General features: G+C 38.6%; 1 protein-coding gene across 1 annotated transcript in view; it reads right to left on the bottom strand.

The window, feature by feature from the left end:
* Positions 1-1,050: 1,050 nt before the first annotated feature.
* The window catches only part of LOC115047291 (potassium voltage-gated channel subfamily C member 1-like), a 48,101-nt gene continuing 28,699 nt past the window's right edge, over positions 1,051-20,452 (bottom strand). The window contains exons 2-6 of the mRNA XM_029508108.1: positions 19,751-19,882; positions 18,165-19,026; positions 13,774-13,986; positions 10,479-10,499; positions 1,051-1,202 (exon numbers count right to left, since the gene is read on the bottom strand). Coding sequence (XP_029363968.1) covers positions 1,051-1,202; positions 10,479-10,499; positions 13,774-13,986; positions 18,165-19,026; positions 19,751-19,882 — 1,380 coding nt within the window. The remainder of the gene's footprint in view (positions 1,203-10,478; positions 10,500-13,773; positions 13,987-18,164; positions 19,027-19,750; positions 19,883-20,452) is intronic.

Below are 20,452 nucleotides of genomic sequence, written 5' to 3'. Positions count from 1 at the left end.
ATTTAGTAAAATTTACTCTGCATTTAGATGGAGATTTGACTTTGCAGCAGATACAATCCTTGGCAGCAGACTATTGCAGATATGGGATCAGAATACCTTGACTAAATTATGATATGGTTTTAATCGACTCCTATCTACCACCCAGAGAGAGAGACAATCAAGTGTCCTTTAATCTGCTCCCTGCCATCTGCAGTATAAAAGATCATTTTCCTGTTCTGCAGTACATCCTGTGAGTGTGATAGAGTATGAGTAGTGTTGAGCCTGAGGAGGTAGAAAAAAGAGATGGCAGGAGATATGACTATTTTTATGAGCTGCTTATGTTGGTAACTTGGATATTAATGGAAGCTCTATCCCCTTTTCCCATACTAAAGGGATACTGTGAGAGCAAAGTATGCATCTCCATGTGTGTATCTATTTTTGTATTGCATTATTCTTTCTAAATATTTGTAAAAGAGCTTGCATATCATCTAAATATAACACAAATATCTGACCATTTACAGCCTACATGGCTTTCTGGGGGTTTGTCCTTAAGATTTAGTTGTGAATTAAGAAGTTTTCCTTTTTAATCTACTTTTAAGCATAGTGTATTTCATTATTCTGGAGAGTCTCATGAATAAAAACATGCATGCATGGAGTAGTATGTCAGTGTCTACATGTATGTGAATGTGTACATTCTGAGGCTTAATATATGAGAAAGTCCGTAATTCAAAGCTATGTGTAGATATCAGTTTTAAAGCAAGTGCAGTCAAGATACAGGCATAAAGTAGCACTGGGAAAGCTATAGGTTAACTAACTCAACTATCTTATCGGTCGAAACTAACCTAGACTCTATCCCTGTTAGTAAGGCAGACGTGTTAGTGAGTACTTATTTATTTTTTTTGTGCATTTGCTTAAGCATCTATTGAAGCTTTATCTTTAATTTAATAATAAGACCCTCTAGCATCAAGAAGTATAACTTGTAGTTTTTTTTCAGGAAGAAAAAAATGAGTGATGTAATGAAAGAGAAACTGTCTTGACATTGTGTGTTTTTGTGTTTCTCTTTTAGCTATGCTACAAGATGGAAGGAATGGGGGAGTGGCACCGCCTGAGGCCAGATGGCTCAAAGGGCTCAAAGGTGGAGTTAGTGATGGGGGTGAGGCGCAGCGGGGTGCCTGTCATCCCGGAGATATTATTGAGGCTGCGTGACTTCTCATAACCTGTGGCTACATAAAGACGACGTGCACAGGTCAGAAGGTCAGAGCAAGGTTATGAAGGGTCATTCACAGCAGGTATGAGCAAATTAAAGTTTCCATATAGTGGTAAAAAAAAGGTGTAATTCAAGGAACATGTGTTATGGGGTGGAAATGCCATGAAAAAAACAATGTCATGATATATCAGTGTGTGTTATATTATGACAGCATTGCACATCAGAAATAGCAAATATAAATTAATTGTTACAGTTACAAGCATTTGTAAATGAAACAAAGTTTAAAAAAGTAATTCCAAAGAAAATCAGCCCAAACCAAGTAAAATATTGTAGACCAAAGGAGGAAGTGGAAAAAGACAGATAGACAGAGAGATGAACAGAGGGACAAACAGATGAACAGAGACAGGACAAAATAGGAATATGGGTTACGAAAATCAGCTATCAGTTGCCACAATATCCCATTAACACGAAGAGGTGACGCTCTGGCGCAACGACATCATCTGTTTAGGGTAGGGGAGGTCTGGTAGTCTAGTGGATGTACACAAGCCTCAGACATCCATCAGATTACCTGCTCAGGGATTCCCAAAAGCATTTTAGTTTACGGGGAGCAAACACAAACTTGATGATTAAGATGAATCAAAGATATTTGGGAAGCTCAGAGTAAATCAGGCAGGTAAATCATCTGGAGCTGAGCACAGCTGAACACAATCCTTCATATTAACACTCAAACCTCCAACTTCAATCCTTTTTAAGGATCACTGTTTCTCAAAGACCAGGTGTTTTAGCCAGTCCATATGAAGAACAGATTGCTGTTCACAGACACACAACAGACAGACAGAAAGGCAAGCGAGCAGACTGATGAACAAATCAAGGTGTCTCTGTGGTCGGGGTCAAGTACATGTCCTCCCCAGTCAGTTGATATTTGGCAAGCTTACAAGTGAGGCTATGTTTGCGTAGGCTTTAAACCAAGTGCTAACATAAGCCTGCTAAATAAAATCACAAAGGCAATGCTAACATGGTTTAGCAGATACAATATTCACCATGTTCATCATCTTTGCTTAGGATGATAGTATGATAACATTTGCAAATTAGCCATAATGCAGGAAATCGGAGGACTGCTTAAGTGATTTTTCCTCACAAGGGCTCATTTTATTTGTGAACAACATGTTTCACCTGGCTGACATCTGATCATGTGCAGTATTTGGAGACTCATAATTAGAATAATTTATTCAATATATTTAATTGTTTATTTTCACCTGTATAGAGATTTGTGATTTAAAGTCATATATTATGACAAAATAATAATAATAATAATATAATATATATCATAATTATGGAAAAGTTAGTTGGTTGTACATTTGTTGTTTATATATTTCAAACTGTGTGCTTTCTTTTACTGTTCTTGTCGGTGCTGTACCTGCTGGAACAACAATTTCCCTGACGGAGACCTCCCAAGGGATTAATAAAGTCTATCTTATCTTATCTTATCTTATCTTAAGCTGCTTTTCAGGATTCTCTAGGCATTTACTGGAAAATTACCTGAAGCCAGCCTCTTCCAACACATGAATGTGGGATATCATGATTGCACCCTAAAAGGTTTCTCTTCAGGTTACTAATCAGTGTCTTTTGAACCACATTACAGTCTGCCTCGATGATAACAGCTTTCTCTGGCTGAATACTGTCAGAAATTCTGGGATTTTTTTTTTTTTTAATAAAAACTTGGCATTTAACAAAATCAGAAGAATTTTTTTTTTGAGCTAGTATGTTTTGATCACTGCTTTTTGGAAAATGTCTCATCTCTTTTTGTCTTCATCTGCACTTCTGGGTCACAGGCAGCAGTCTCAGGGAACGCCCAGACACTCCTCTTCCCAGCCACCTCCACCAGCTCCTCTGGGAGGATCCTGAGGCGTTCCCATGCCAACCAATGTAATCCCTCCAGAGGGTCTGGGTCTGTCCTGGGTGTCTCCTCCCAGATGGCTGTGCGCAGAATACTTCCCCTGGGAGGTGTCCAGGAGGCATCTTGGCCAGATGCCTGAACCACCAGTTTCAACAACTCTCAGAAACGATTTGCTCTTATGAGGGAAGTTGGGCATGAATTGCACTGAGTGAGTTAAAGGAGACCAGGGGCAGTGTTTGATTTCAGCTACAATAGATTTCATGTGAAAACGATCTTGAGGTTTGGTAACACATTAGGATAAGATCTCAGCCAGGTGTAGTCTAACCGTCATTAGGGAAAAATCAATGAATGATTTTAAATTATTATATATGAGGCTTTCTTCTGCAAAGAGAAAATAAGCATGACTTTATGAGACCCTTGACCCAAGTGTAAGTTGTGTGAGATATGGGGTCAACAAAAAGTCCCATGAAGTCCCAAATGTCATGTGGTTGCCAAGTTTGTATTGGCATGATATTGCAAGTAAGTCAGAGCAAAGTTAGCCACAATTTCTGTCAAAGCTGACTACCACAACTGTAACTGGCCCATTTGGTAGCATGTCAGTATAGATTTCACAAATGTGTCATATATTTGCACTGACAACCATGTGAGGCTATCTTTCCTTCATTCCTGGACTGCACCCATGCTTTTCAAGTAAAAGTAATTTTAGCCAGGTTTGCCAGGCTACTGAGAAGTACTATTGTATTGCCCACATATGGAATCACCCTGACTCTATTAAGAGCCCCTTTCTCCAACATTAGTTTTCAAGAAGAACATATTTTAAGGATGTTACAATTGGCCTTTTGGCCTTTGAAAAGGTTTCATTAATCAATGAAGTCCTCATTCTTTCTCTCATTAAAAGGTAAAAGAGCCACATTCCAAATGGTATAGCTGTCTCTTAATCTCATAGTCACACTGTCGTCAAAAATGGAACTTCTTGTAGTTAGCACTTCTGAGCTTTAATTATTTTGTTCATTTCTGCAGTGGCAGGAGATACAATGAACTCATTTTACAGTTGTCCTTAATCTATGTCTGCCATGGTAACATGTGGCATAAAGTATGGAGGCCTCCAGGTTTCCTTTCAAATGGTCCTAATATTTGCTTTTCTAATTTTTTAAGTTGTAGAAAACTGTAATGTACTCATTGTTTCCAAGTGTAAATGTAGAGGTTGTGTTTACCAATGCCATGTGAAGATTAAGTTTTCTTCATTGAAAAAACACAACATGATATTTAAGAGCTACGTATTTCACTACTTTTTTTCCTTTACATTTAACCAAAATTTAAATAATTAATTAAAGATTGCATCAAGAATCCTCCTATCCTTCTCGGAGTTTCTAAATTTGACATATTATCTCTCTTAAAATATAAAGCATTCAGATTACTTCAGTGCTTTGAGTAATGAAAGAGTGTAAGCATTTTGCCAATCTGATGTTGCCTTTTCTCTCCCCCAGCAGTAGGTAATGGGCCAGTTCATCTGGTTAAAACCCTCACCTAAATATTATGTTACATTGTTTTTTGTTTTTGACAATCAGCAATACCATTTTCTGAGGGATTTCCAGTTGCATCATTTTTTGGTACAATGCAACTTGACCTGCAAAATGGCATGATATGCGTGCCATTAATTTTTTTAAAAGAAAAAAAAGAAACTTTCAATTTAATGATTAATGTCTTGGCTTAAATCAATGCTTATTCCTCTCTGTGTGTTGATGTGTACCAGTACACATTAAATCCCAATAAGTCAGCAGCCACACGTGCACACACGTACACATATACACACACAGACACACACACATACAAGTAGTTATGCTAGAGTGATTAGGATCAATACATGCAGTGTTGAACAGAAGCAATTTATGATTATCTCTGTAACGTTAAAAAAAGGCCTTCACTTATCACAATCCTTTAAAGATTGAAAGGCAGTTCTGGTGTAGCTGTCACATATATAATGACTGCTTATCTGCTTTTGTATTAGGCAGGTTTGACAGTGATCTGCCTCCCTTGAGTCTGGTGTCATGCTCATGGGCTCTGGAACAATTTCATGTATTGCTACAACTGATGAAATGTCACCATGGACCCAGGCAGTAACTTATTACTAGGAGATTTTTGGCTGGTAGCAGAGTCAACGGTTAAATCTAAAGAGGGTGAAATGTCCTCCAGAAACTGTGCTGCTCACTGCTGGAACCTGTTCCCAAAGGAGGTCAAATCAGGCCAAACAATAACTGGCTTTAAGAAGAAACCAAAACTCCTCTGTTTGCCAATGCCTTCATGTAACCTTTAAATCCTCCTCTTTCATATTTTATCTTTAATGATCTGTGTTTTTATTTTATTTTTATATTATTCTCTAGTTACACTTTTTCCTCTGCTTTCACACTCTTTGTTAAACACTTCAAATGACCTATGTGTGATACTTTTCAAATAAACTTGCCATGCCTTGCCAGTAGCAACCGGTTCATATGATTTGGTAGTTACTTTTAGGTAGATGAATAATTTATAACAATCCATAATATTTCATAGATTCAGCACCTCTGAAAAATCACGAAGATAGGATAAACTGTGCTATCTTGGTGTGGCATTGAGCTAACAGAGGAGGAATACACTGCCAGCAAATTAAAGCCTGTCCTCTGACATGTTGCTGTCATGATTGTGTGGCTCGCCATTGGTAAGCCTACATGCAGGAAGTTTATCTGGGGTTTGGTCTGTGCTATCAAACCATCATCCCAGTCAGCTAAGGTTAGGCAGTTGTTTGACAAATGTTACAGGTTCAAACCAGGTCTGAAGGCTACAGCCATGGCCATGGATGCGTAAAATTGGTAATAATGTTGCCGCTATTGCTGCAAGTCAGAATTTTTCTTGCCCCAGAACTGTTGAAGGTTTTAAAAAAATCCAACTTAGATTTTCTAAATGATTCTTCTTAAAGCAAAGCGAGAAACCTCAGCGAGGGCTCCAAGAGTAGCAGCAGCTCTGTTAGCATGGCTGTGGTCATCATATGATGTACGTAGCCTACCTTCACTTAGTCAGACTTTAGTAACACAACGCAGGGGGAAAGACTGAGGAGGATAGCCTGAGGATGGGATGGATAAACCAGTGTTAGAATGAGATGAATAGGGGAACAAAGGGAATGTAAAAGCAGAAGAGGGAGGTACAAGAGGTGCTGCACAGGAAGAAGAGGGGGAACAATGGGACAGAATTGGATGGGATGGAATGAATTGTGAGTTATGTGTCTTAAACCTGCATTCTATATAATAACCATTACAGGGCAACTCCATGGCTTGTAAAAAAAAAAAAGATTGAAGTCTATAGGAAAATGGCTATACTTTTGCTTTTAATGAGTCACAATGCTCATTTCTTAAATGTTGGTCCAATTAAGAGGAAATTAGAAATATGCATTATGGTGTGTGTGATTGACAAACTTTACCACACAATCAGGAGAGACAACAGAGCATGCCAGAGCCAGCTCTCATTCTTCATCAGCTCCATAGTCTCCTCCAAACATGGTTTCCTGTGCTTTTAAACAACCAAAATGGTGAATGACAAATTACAAACTGGAGGCTTCGCAATATGAGCTCAAAAACATCATGGAGGGTAACACTTGCCTCTACTTTCCTTTTATTTGTCTCTGCACAAAAATGATAAATGATAACTGTTCTATATACTTTAGAGGGTGACCATTAATCAAACTGAAACTCAAATTAAATGACCAAACTTCCCAATAGTTACCTAATTAATACATTTACACTTATCTGGACTGTCTGATTTCATTTGAACAATATACTGTTCATAATCCAAATGAATACAGAGTAATCACTATGATCATCCTGATGGCTTTTTGGCCGTGACCGATAGCAAAATTTGTGCAACCATCAGGCAAAAGTACTGAAAACAAAAATTTTGTTTTGTTTAGTTTTTTTAAATTGCATTTTAACTGCAGTAATCTGTAATATTCGTCAGAATTAATGATGCTTCTGCAGTGAGTGGGAGAATAAGGAGACACAAGGAATGGAAGAAGTGATGAAAGTGATGTATTGAAATGAGTAAATATCATGATCCCAACAATCTTCATGCAAGAACATATCAACATGTATTCTATTTATAGAAAAATATGTTATTTCAGAATAATTTCAAAGATTTACAAACAGACCTATGTACTTCTATCTTTGTGAGGACGCCATCTGCTTCAAAACCGATCCATTTCCAACTGAATTAGTTCTGGATCCCAGACAGCCCTTTGAACCTTTGACCTCACTTTCCAAAGTGTTGTAACTCCCTAGATCTAAAGCTTAAAGCTGGCCCTCACAAACATATAAGTGCAAAGACTCAGAAACTGTTGCACTGAACAGAAAGAAATAAAGCGAGCGGTTTAAGGCAAAATTTGCCAGATGGTCAGATACACACCAATTTTGTGCAAACATCAAACATTCTCATTTTAAGATTCGTTCATGGATTCATAATATTTCATTCCATGAGCTGTGTTTCCTTGGTGCAGTAAACTCGTCTCTGTGGTATCTAGTTGTGGGTGAGGTTCACAGATAGATGCTTTAGTTCTGTGGCTACTTCCTTTGGATGTGAGCCTCCATTCAGTAAATGTGAACATTACATTGCTCTTCTACAATGTAATATGTGTGCAAAGGTAGATTATTGAATCCATGTTTTAAATTCAGTTTTATTCCCATAACCACATTCCAAATACCTGATACATTTATTTATTTACTTTCCGTGATTAACATGAATCTCTTTCTGACAGCATCATGGCATTGCCTGTTTTACAGGCGTCAGGGCACTCTGACCAATAATGATTAAAAACAAGTCTAAAGGTAATCAATCATTATGGTTTCAGAAAAATAAAAATAAATCAAACACATGAAAATCTGATAATGAGGGAGTACATTTAACTTGTTGGCACAGCATATCTGCTTAAAAAAATGAGTCTCAAAGTAAGACTCAAGGGTCACTTCAGGTACAGTGAGCATTATCTTTCTGTCAGTGAAGTAAATCTATATTATGCTTAGGCTCTCGGAAAGATTAGTGGTGTGATTTTGTAATGAAGAGGGATGACTAAATAAGCTATCCCCTTTTCAGTCTTTTCTCAAATTCATTGTACAGTTTTGAAGAATGTAGTTTTTTATTGTCTATGGAGATCATTTTTACCTTAACAGATCTGTGTTTTGTACGTTTGTTTGAGAGAACTAAAGAACAGAAAAAGATATAACTGCATACGTCACTCATTCGAGGTCCCTTGTTTTCTCTTCTGCAGATCTGTCTTGTCCTTTTTACACGCAGACATCATTTACCTCACCATTTGTTTTGTCTCGTCTCACTGAATGGTTAGTGAAACGCAGTCTATTGTAACGATATGAATCAATAATGCAATCAAACGTCTTGATCCATAAGGCTTTGCCGCACCAAGTCCCAGAATTCCCTTGCCCACTGTTTCCATGGCAACAGCAGAGCCAAGGAGAAAGTGAGGCATGCAGTGAGGGAGAGAGAAAGGGGGAGCTTGGTGGGAAACTGATCAAACAATAGGAAAGTGAGAGAATGATGAGGACTGATAAAATTAGCATAAGGGAGCAAAAATAACATACTGAAAAAAAGAGTGACTACATTTAGATAGATAGATAGATAGATAGACAGATAGGCCTAAGGGACTCAGCCCAAGGGACAAATTACTAGACAAGCTGACAAAATCAAGAAAACAATTATAGCATGGAAGGGCAACTAAATTCTTTGACCTTCTGTGATTTCTGTCAACTAAACAGGATTATTAAAGGCTCAAAGTATTACATTTCATAACATAACTATGTGCAATATTTTATCGTTTAATGTCTTATTTCAGTCTTTTTGAAACTGAAGTAGTTGCTCACAACCCAGCTCTCTCAAAAAGGGAGAAAAACAGTTAAAAAGTTAAGCAGCAGGAAGAAGTGCCCTAATGTGACATTGCCCTTTCAAGATGCCTCTGAAATTCTCTTCTCTGTTCTTCCTGCCCACTGCAATCACAGATCAGATAGTCACCTGGTGGTTTATAGTGAAAGAAGATTAACCTCTGTAATTAATCCTTGGAAAAGAGAGGCAGGGAGAAGAGAGGGAGTGCCACGGATGGTTCAGAGGGCAATGGCACTTATAAAGCCAAAGCCTCTTGACTGCTTTGACTACCGTTTGACTGAGTATCTGAACTTGTGCTTAATTTATCTTACCAAGAAACTTGAGCAGTTGCAAATTTAAGAAGACAAGACAACACGATAACAACAAGATAAATGAAGCACATAAAGTACCTTACTCAAAAGTTATCAGCTAATTTATCTTTTAATATGGAAAGCAAAAGCTAATAGGCAAAACAGCCACCACTATGTTAGTCAGCACAGCCCGTCAAATTTACTGTTAAACTTACCTGAATGTCTAATTATGTGTGAGTCTTTTTAGAATCTGAATTTTGTCTGTCTCTCCGCCCTCTCACTTATCTTTTTGTTTGTCTACAAACCTGCTCGATTGAAATTAAAACATTAATTGTCTTTTAGGCTCACATAGACCTAGAAAGCACTGTTACAGCAGTCAGTGTTCCAGCCCAGCCTGGCAAAGAGTGCAGCTACATGAAATCCTGACTGTCACTTGAAAGTACAACTATTTTTGTAAATTAATTACATATGGACCCATAATGCAATGGTTCGAGTTGATTCAGCTGTAAAGCAAAACAGTGCTCTCTGTGGGCCGTGCTATAAAATCTGACTTGAGCTCAGTTCCAGAGGACAAGACAGAGGAAACCGACCAATGAGCACCCAGCTATCTCTCCTGGTTCAGCAACAAGCCAACCTTTGTACAGTGGTCACTGTTACTCTGGTACCCATCCAAAAACTCATTAACAGGCTCAACTAAAGCCCCATTGTAAGAAACTGCAGAGTACTCTTCATTTTGGTTTTGATCCTCAATAATTTTATTTATTTATCTCAATGGGACAATTTATTGTAATTGTGAGGTGAATTCCTAAAAATGAGGCAACTGTATCTTAAAAAATACCGTTTTTATCATACAGAAAGCGAGGTATGAAAAGATCAGAGACCCTCTCCCAAAAGAAGTTCAGGAGGAAGACTCTCTGAAACAAGGAGGAAATGTTATGATGAGTAATAAGTTCATGGTATATCTCACCCCCCTTCGTACCAACCCCTATCTGTAAGTACCAGAGTGAGAGGAGACCGGGTGAGAGGAGGAGAAGGAGGAGGAAGAGGAGGAGCAGGAGGAGGGGAAGACAGCTACACAAAAAATACAGTTTACACACATGGACGTAGAGACAGAAACAAAAAAAAAAGAACAAAATGGAGAAACAGACAGACAAGAAGACAGATGGATAGTGACCAACAAGAGCCAATGTACAAACGCATAACCTGACACAACCTGGGGAAGGAGACAGTAACACAATAACAAAATAAACAAGAGCAAGACCACACATCAGACATGGACCCGTACTGTGAACTTTGACCTTTAGACCGAGTCTGACCCCATGACCTGATCTCCCTTGGTTACAACATACCATAAGTGTAAAAAAGGAAGCCATATATCTTTCACTCACAGCAGGCTAATAAATGGGAACAGACATGCATTCAATAACAAATTCATGCTCACAGCCACCGAATGTATTCAGTTTTACTGAAGGAAGTGTGCATCTGTGACTGCTGGTGACTTGAGGAGTTGTTTTTTTGTTTTTCATAGAAGGTCTTTATAAAGAAAACTATGACTTATTTTACTATACACACACACACACAGACACACAAGATGTTAATTCGTATTGTATACTTGAGTTGATTTAAAAAAAAAATATATATATATATTTATATTTATATAAATAAATATATATACAGTTTTCTATTTATTATTTTTTATATATATATGTATATATATATATTTTTTTTATCCATGCATATGGACAATTATTTACAGTATATCTTGTGCAATTTTATTTTTGCACTCACTAGTGTGAGCCTTATTTGATAAGGATAAAACGTGTTTTGTTTTTTTCCAAGCACATAAAAAAACCAAGCACGTGTGCCAATGCTTGTGAAAATTGAGGCAGACCTCAATTTGTATTTTATAGTCTCTCTTAAGGGATATGTTGTCAAGTACATTGCAACAAACTAAGATGTGGGTAATTAGCATTGTTATACATTTATATAAAACAATTCTCAATTTTGACACTAATTTGTCTATAAGGGTATAATCAAAATCTTAATTTGCTCTAATTGAGGCAAATGTAATCTAATTTAATCTAATCTAATGTTGTTTATCTCTGCTTCATGCTGTGCAAAAGTGTTACCTCTGTATTCCTATTGTTTGAGCCAATAGGAGGGGGAATGCATATGGAAGTCTTGCTGTAGCAGAGGCCCCTCTGGCATGAGCCACTCCTCCCCCAGAGTGGGTGCCACACACTGCACTATGTTTGTATGTGTGAAATATGAGAAATAGCATGTTGGGACTGTGTGAAAGAGTAATGTTAAAAGTTAAAGGGTTATTATTTCAATGTTAGCAGGTCAAGGTGGCAGCAGGAAAATATATAAAAAAGGGGAAATCAAACATTATTGGAAAAGGAGGAACACTTGCATGAAGGGCATGAAAAACATAAAATGACCTGACAAAATGTGAGTCATTACAGCAGAAATGCGAAGAACAGAAGAATAGAGTGTGGGGAGAAGAGAAAACAAAGAATGTTAATGAATTATATACATATATATATATATATATATATATATGTATATATATACAGCAATGAAGAAGAACAGCCTGATGTGATGCCTGACAGCAGACACATTAATTTCATGTATATGCTGTGTCTGCTAGATGAGAATTTTAAGATTTATTAGGCCAAGTGATATGTGCCAAATTTGAGGTTGAATTTGGTTGACTTGCACTGTTTGAGGCTATGAAATGAAGCCATCTAAAAACGGTCCCCAGGGCACCACATGAGTGTGAAATCACAGTGTGCGAGACTTGACTTGATAATATTTTGTTTGTTGTGTACATGTTGTGTGGTCTTTATATATGCCTTAAGGGAGTCCTCTAGTATTAAATGAACAACCAAGGTAAAAACACACAAATTTCAGAAACACATTTGATTGCCAGGTCTTGAATACAAGGCCCTAAAAAATCTGTTCTCAAATCACCTGGACTGCGAGACGTTTATATGAAGCATGTAATTTTAACACATAACACACACACAGATTTAAACATCTGGAACATGAAGGGGTGTGAATATTTATCTATTTGTCAACCTCTGTCCACGTCTCAGACTGTATCCACCTTTCATCAAAAATATATTATCAGTCCATCCTTGATTTGTAGTTTGTGCCAAATCTGAAATTCAAAGAAGGCTTTACTGAGATATAATATCCATAAGAAAACAACAGATGGACATGCTCAATCTGGCTGTTGCCGGCCTGGATTCCTGAAAATGTGGGGATTGTGCGTTTGTTTTTGAAAAACATTACTATACACAGCAATATACATAATGAGAAAACTTTATTTGGAATAATAAGGAACAAAAAGAGTAAGTTAAAATATGAACTCTACTATTGGAATGATCTTATCCAGATAGTAGTGTGACAGACAGGACTACTGCACTTGTTACAGTAAAGTCTATGTGTTCGATTGATGGTAACTCATGGTCCAGCGAAAGATTTAGGTATGAAAAACCAATGTGTATATTGTAAATTTTTAAGTAATTTGTCCATCTGGCTCACAGGAAAGTATGTTTCCAATAAAATTGTTTTAAAAAACTCATGACTATTTGTACAAAAAAAAATGAAGTAAAAAAAATTATATATGTCCATATTGGAATATCTCTAAAGGTAGAGGTTATCCTGCATGCTGAGTGAGTGATCTGCATTATTGCAGGAGACAACAACTCACAAAACCACTACTCACAAAACCTGTCAGGATTGCTTTTGTCTTCCACTACAGTGAACCCAGTCACTTCCACATCAGTGCTGATGGCAGTGCTGCAGCAACCTCTGCAGTACCTCTGCATCACTGATGCGGGATAAATGCATGTAGGGGGCTCATTCCCCTGTAGTTGCAGTTTGAGGGGGGTAAATGCATAAGATCAATGGACTAACAATTAATGGCATTTTGTGCAAATTGATGTGTTATTTGTGCCATATGGAGCAATCTATTGTGATACTGTGCCCTCAGTGAGAATGATAGAGAGGTGAGGGGAAATGTGATCTATTCAGTTTTGATTTTGCTTTACAAAAGAATAATTTGGGCTTCTTGAGTGCTTTTATTTTGAAATACTTTTTCTACATTCTGTATTTTAACTACATCACTATGATGTGTTTGGCTTGTGTTAACATTTTGCTTTCATGTTGCATGTGTCTGTGTGTGCGAGACTTTCTATAGGTGCAGAGGAGTGAAGACTTGACCACCAGTAAAATATGTTTTATAGTATAAAATTATATAACATATATATATAATTCCCAACAGTATAAAATTTATACTGTTGGGAATTGCTTTTATTGTGGAATTCTGCTCAGGACATGTGTCCTAGTGTTACGCCCATGTTGATGTATTTTCATACTACTCACACAGTCAGGATGTATCAATCAAGACCATGCATTAAGCAACAGCCTCTTCTCCTCTATCACTTCAATCTTCTGCCTCCACCCTTCAGCACTCCTACCTTTCCGAACGTTCCCATCCGTGGTGCGCTGGAACTCCCCGGCACTCAGCAGGAAACAGGCTCTGTCATGGGGGTATCGCTCACGACTAGTGGTGGAGCCAAGGCCCGCGGTTGCTGGGCTGCGCTCATCCCCAAGGACTTGGTCGATAGTGGGGCAGTCCTCGTTGGCTAGGGCTGCTGCATTGGCCCCTGTGTCACCATTCTGCTTGGAGTCTGGCAGGGTTTGATGCAGGGTGATGCAGAGATACAGGCCAACATAGAGAAGAACAAGAAAAAAAAGGTAGAAATTAAAGGACAAATATTAAATGTAAGCAGAACAAGAGAGGTATAAATAACATGAGAAAAATTGCAGTTTGAGAGAGATACCAATTTGAATAAAAGGAGATAAGAGCAGATTTGGTGAAGAACAAGGAGAAGAAATTAGGAGATTTAAAACAAGCAAGAAAAAGCAGAAATGATAGAGAAAGTAAAAATTATTTCAAAAAGAGAAAGAGAGAATGAACACATGACAGAGAGGAAAAGGAAATAGGAGGGATGTGTCAAGGAATGTTTGTGCCTTGTGATAGTTGTTCTGATCACATGACCAACACACTGCAGCAGAGCAAGCAGTGCACATGTACTTACATGCTATGCTGAGCTGCACACACACACACACACAAACAACAAAAGAGGAGATGGTTAAAGTTTTAACAGAATGCGTTGCTTTCAACTCATCTTTCTGGTATATGACCTACAGTATGGACACATACGCACAAACAAATACAAACTTACACTAGTTGTAAAGACACTCACTGTCATAAGGTATTTAAACCCCTTACCCTTATGTTAATCACTACAACATATGTCTAAAACTTCTTAGGTATTATAGGTGAACCTGTTAATAAAATTTGAACCCTTTTTGCATTGCTCGGAGTTGACTGTGTCTTAATCTTTTGCTGTGTTGCAGTATAGGGCAGTCCATTCCAGGATATTGCTGAGCTTTTTTGTGACTGTTGTGATCCAAAATGCTTAATTCTCAAAAATTATAAGGGTTAATTATACTATACAACTGCAATTTATGGAGTTTATTGCAGGAATTGGCAAAAATGTTGATTTTATTTGAACTACAAGCTAATGAATTAAAGGTTGTAGCTAATTACTTTAAAGTGGAATAAGAATTTTGTACATCACAGAAATAGATGGCGGGCTGTTTATTTAAGGAAATCAAGAACCCCTTCAAAGTAACAAAAAGCGATGTAACTGTACAGACAGTTTGGGCAAATGATATTGGGCCACAGTCTCAAACTTAGCAATAGCTGTGCCTGCAAAGAAGAAAAATCCATTCTACAGCATTTTGCAGTTATTTTGGTTGGTAAATGAGAGGGCTTTACTTTCTTCATCTTCCATTTCATCTGAACATTCAAGGTGAACAGTTACTATTAGTAAAACAATGAGCATTTTTAGACAAAAAAGGAAGGGAAATTGGCAACGGCAGTGGGAAGAAGAATGCCAAGGATGGTAGTTCCATAGAGTTGGGCGGGACAAATTAAATGAAGGAAGCGAGAAAATTAGAGTGTAATGTCACGGCTCAGATTTGGATATACTGGACATAATAACAAAATTTTCAGAATAAATAGACACAAGACTGGAAAATGTGAAGACTGTCGACAATGCCAAACACTAGAGCATGTTATTTTGTGATATGATATGACATGATAGAGAATCTCAAAAATTAAAGATATGATTTGATGAGGGGAAGGTTTTTAAATTCTTTTTCATTTTTTTGTGTGAGACAAATTTCGTTGTGTGGATATGACTTCGAGGTTTTCTTTTTCCCAGTTATATAATAATTTGGGCAGCAAGGTGGTATAGTGGTTAGCACTGTTGTCTCACAGGAAGGAGGTTGTGGGTTTGATTCCTGGGCCTGGTGCCTTTCTGTGTGGAGTTTGGATGTAGTCCCCCTGCTAGCTCCTGAGTTTCGCTGAATTCTCCGGTTTCCTTCCACAGTCCAAAGACATGCATGTCTAGATTGATTGGTGTGAGTCTGACTGGTTGTTTGTCTTTGTCTGTCTCTGTGTGTTTTCCCTGAATTGGACGTATGACTTGTCCAGAGTGTATCCCGTCCTCGGCTTGGCTTGTTTGCTAACCACCAACACAAACACAACACAAAAGAAGAAGAATGTACATGGTGTTGCGCCATCACTTTTAGTTTTTGCTTTCACAAGATGGATTTTGACTTTTTCAACAGTTTTGCGTGTATTCTGAAGAATTGAAGGTCTTGCAGAGTTTGCTTTAATTTGTGTTAAATATTCTGATTGTGATTGCTTGTTGGGACTGATAATAAAGCTGCATCTGTCAAGTGCCAGTAACCTAATTTCCTTTTCACTTCAAATCAGGAGAAGCTCTCTCTATTCATTGTCTGGCCGTTATTCCAGTAAATGCAGCTGGCTATTTAGTTCTAGCATCTGGAACCTGGAAATACATCATATTGTCTGCCTGGAAAGTGGGTTTGTCTTTACATCATTCTGATCAGGGACTGAACAAATGAAGTTATACTGATTGAATTTTCCTGCAAAATTCTGAATGCTGGTTAATCTTAGCAAGTTTTTTTTTAACCTGTGGAAAAAGTGTCCTATCTAACAAGACCTATTTCCAACCTTAACTCCAAAGCCAAGTCTTAACCCTTGAACAGCTCTTAGAAATTGTGATTCCCTAGCCAGAGAGCCCTTACAACAATGGTTTAACACTAAAATCTGTCAACATATAGACATAGAGTGACAATGACACACATGCAGATATTCATTTCTAGCATGTTTATTGGCTGTCAGAAACTGCTTTGAGAAACCGGCATAGATATAAAACTCACATCTGCAACCCTACCCGACACAGTTATACAGATATTCATTATCAGCGCAAATTATGTCCATTAAAATATGACACCAGAGCGAAGATGAAATGGCCTGGATCAATGTTTTGAAAGTAAAAAATACAGTACAGTCACTGCTCTACTAATGACTAGAATTTGTTTTACATTCAGAGATACGAACAGCAAATAAAAATAGTTTGGAACATCCCCTTGCTATGAGCTCAAATTTTGTTCTTCGCACCTCTTCTGCCTGGTATGAATTTCACTGTTACCCATGCAGAGCAGCACTGTAGCCTACAGCTATATATATTGTATTTTTGTTAGCGCTAAGATGTGCTCTGTTACGAACAAACAACTTACATACAATTAAGGATATGAACGACCCTTAGGAACGCAACTCGTTCCTAAGTTAGGGAGTATCTGTATATCTGTATAAAGCCAACCCAGGGTTATTAGAACATGTCAATCTTGGATGTATGGTATCTCATTGGGAGAAGATAGAGATTGTCAAGAGACAGTAAACCTTTTTCAGCTTCCCTTCCCACTGTAAATTAAAATCTATTTTTGGTGTACTCCACTCTGGGAAGAACAAGGCCATCAGTAAGTTATTTACAGCTTCAAATCCTGCGAGATCTACACTCCTCACATCAGTTCAGTGCTTCAAATCTGACCTCCAGTTGATGAGAAGGTGAGAAACTTTGATGGGTTTATATGATTATTTTTGTTAAGGCTATTACCTTTTCGATTTGGAGCTCTGTAAGCATAAAAGTAAAGACAAGCTTTCTGAAAACTTTTTTTTTATTTTTTTAAACCCTGCACAGAAAAATGTCATGCCCATGGCCTACACTTTGCATTAGCCATTTCCAATAAAAGGGGCTGCTGGAGCCAATCTCAGCTCACATTGGGCAACGGTGGGGCCACCCTGGACATGTTACTGGACCATCACAGGGCCAACATACAAAGACAGACAGAGACAAACAACCACTCAAACTCACACTCAGACCTACGGACAATTTAGACACAGAACATGTAAACTCCACACAGAAAGGCTCCAGGCTGGGACGCTACCTTCTTATTGTGGGGCGACAGCATTATGTCACTGTGCTGCAATAAATGATTCAGTCAGATGGCAATAATATCATAGTAGGCTATGGCCATCACATCCACTCTCAACCCAAGTGACACCTAAATGGAGGACTGTTCCTGAGTCTGGTTCTGGCTTGAGATTGTTGCCCCCTAGAGGAAGTTTTTCCTGCCATCAATGCCAAGTGCTTGGTCATGGAGGCATTTGTTAGGTCTATTTAAATAATTCTACGAAGGGTTTGGTCCAGACCTGCTCTAGATGTAAAGTGTCTTGATGTAACTTTGTTATTATTTGGCAATATAGAAAAAATTTGATTTGACTTGATTTCACTGACTCTCCCCTGTAAGCAGATTTGTCATTTTACATAACTGAGTTGATTTTACTCCAAAATTGCTATGACATTTATACACAAGGTGCACTCAAGGCTGTTTTTCATTTTGTCTAAATGTTGTCATCACTCACCTGCCCTGTTGATCTCAATGATCTCCTCCTGTGCCAGTGGGCAGTCTCCAGTACCCATCATGCTGCCAGATCCTACCATGCCTGGGCCAAGCACATTGCCCATCAGCCTGTGAGGTGATGCAGTTGCCATGGCCAAGGCATCTGGCTTGCAGTAGTTAGGGCTACCCGGCTGTGGTGCTCGGGGGATATGCTTGTTCCTCTTCTTGGGGAGCTTTTGCTTGGCCATGGCCAGGGAGTAATACATGCCAAAGTTGTTGACAATGACGGGCACAGGCATGGCAATGGTCAACACACCTGCCAAGGCGCAGAGTGCTCCCACCAGCATTCCGGACCATGTCTCAGGATACATATCCCCATAGCCCAGTGTGGTCATGGTCACTACAGCCCACCAGAAGCCTATTGGGATGTTCTTGAAGTTGGTGTGAGCTGCAGCCGTTGGATCATCTGGATCAGCACCAATGCGTTCAGCATAGTAAATCATGGTAGCAAAGATGAGGACACCCAGTGCCAGGAAGATGATAAGCAGCAAGAACTCGTTGGTGCTTGCCCGCAGAGTATGGCCCAGGACCCGTAAACCAACAAAGTGGCGGGTGAGCTTGAATATGCGCAGGATACGGACAAAACGCACCACACGCAGGAAGCTCAGCACATCTTTGGCTGTTTTGGAGGAGAGGCCACTTAGTGCCACCTCCAGGTAAAAGGGCACAATGGCCACAAAGTCTATTATGTTAAGGGCGCTGCGGAAGAACTCTGCCTTGTCAGGGCAGAAGATGACACGCAGCAACACCTCAATAGTGAACCAGATGACACAGACACCTTCCACGTATGTCAGCCAGCCATCTGTAACCACCTCATATACTATCTGCAGGGTGGGAAAAACAACAAAACAAAACAAAACACATACTTATTTCAATCAAGCCTTCGCTCATTCTTTTATTAATTAATAAGGCATTTATATTCAAGGAGACAACAATTTATGCTTCCTGTGTAAAACTATCTAACTTTTTTATCTTTATATATGTTATAGTCCCATCACTTTCTTGTTTCCTGTCACAAGTACATTTTCTTTAGCGATTCCTTCTTTCTATGATAGGTGATGATGTGCAAATCTGCTCTGATGCATGTATCCTATAGTGGTTAAATTGGCTTTTGTTAGGAGGGGGAGCTGAGTACTAATGTGCTTCAGCCTAATTTTATCTATCTACTTTAGCATTGTTACATATAGATAAGCCCTTTTACATTGCACATTGTAAATACACATATGGAATCTCAGAACACATGAACAGAGGTTTTTGCCCTTACTTGGTGGCTGCTGTAAAAGAATGCAATTAATGCATCATGATGTCTGATAATTCCATGTAACATTGATTTATGTGGGTATAATTCATGTCACTTTTTAATCTTGCAAATTATTCATAGTCTCATAGGCATTTCTTTTGCCAGGAGATGAAAAATACTAAACGTGGTGTGTGATTATTTGGTACTGAAGGAGCCAGAGCTGCGCTCCTGCAGGCTGTGTTGTGGACCAGAGGAGATTAAGCTGAGCTCTATTGCGCTTCAGCCCAATTTAACCTCTGGTATCATACCTCCTCGTGTGTCACATTGCCATTTGTGACATTCTCTGTTTTGTTGTAGATTGTGTTGAAGGCTTCATGGGTCTCCAGGCAGAAAGTGGAGATGGAGAGGAGGATGAAGAAGAGTGAGCCAAATGCCACATACTGCAGAAAGAGAAATGACGGTTAGTTGAAATATTGCTATAGCTGGCATATTAGGCATATAAAACATCAAGAAAACTGCACGGCACACTCCTGGCTGTTTAGTCTTTGCAATCATCGGCTTGCTGTCACTGTGATTGCTGGTGGAGGAGATTGGGTTATTACAGTATGTTGAAAGTAGCTGTTATGTCACCAGGCTGCAGATAGAGGGTACCAATAAGACCATAACAAAGTGTAGGAATGCTGTTAATTCAGCGCAAATGTCTTGACAGCTGCAATCCCATTGATAACAGCACAGTCGGGAGGATGATGGAAGACGGAGGATGGTGGGAGATTGTAAAAGATATTAAGTACACAGAAAATGTGTGTGCTTGTGTTTGTTTGTACAGTATAAAAAGACAGGGCATAAAAATACTGAGCACTACTAAGAAAACAAGTGTCTGTTTTTTATAGAACAATGATAAATGTCTACTCATATTAAAGAGCCTTTTTTCTATGACAATAACCAGCAATCATCTCTTTGAGCACAGATACACAAGTGCACGTTCCATCCACTTAGCTGTGAAAACATTT

The sequence above is a fragment of the Echeneis naucrates genome, chromosome 8 (assembly GCF_900963305.1).
Source record: "Echeneis naucrates chromosome 8, fEcheNa1.1, whole genome shotgun sequence".
Taxonomy (NCBI): Eukaryota; Metazoa; Chordata; class Actinopteri; order Carangiformes; family Echeneidae; genus Echeneis; species Echeneis naucrates.
Note: the sequence above shows the minus strand (reverse complement) of the source record. Positions and strands in the feature narration are given on the sequence as shown.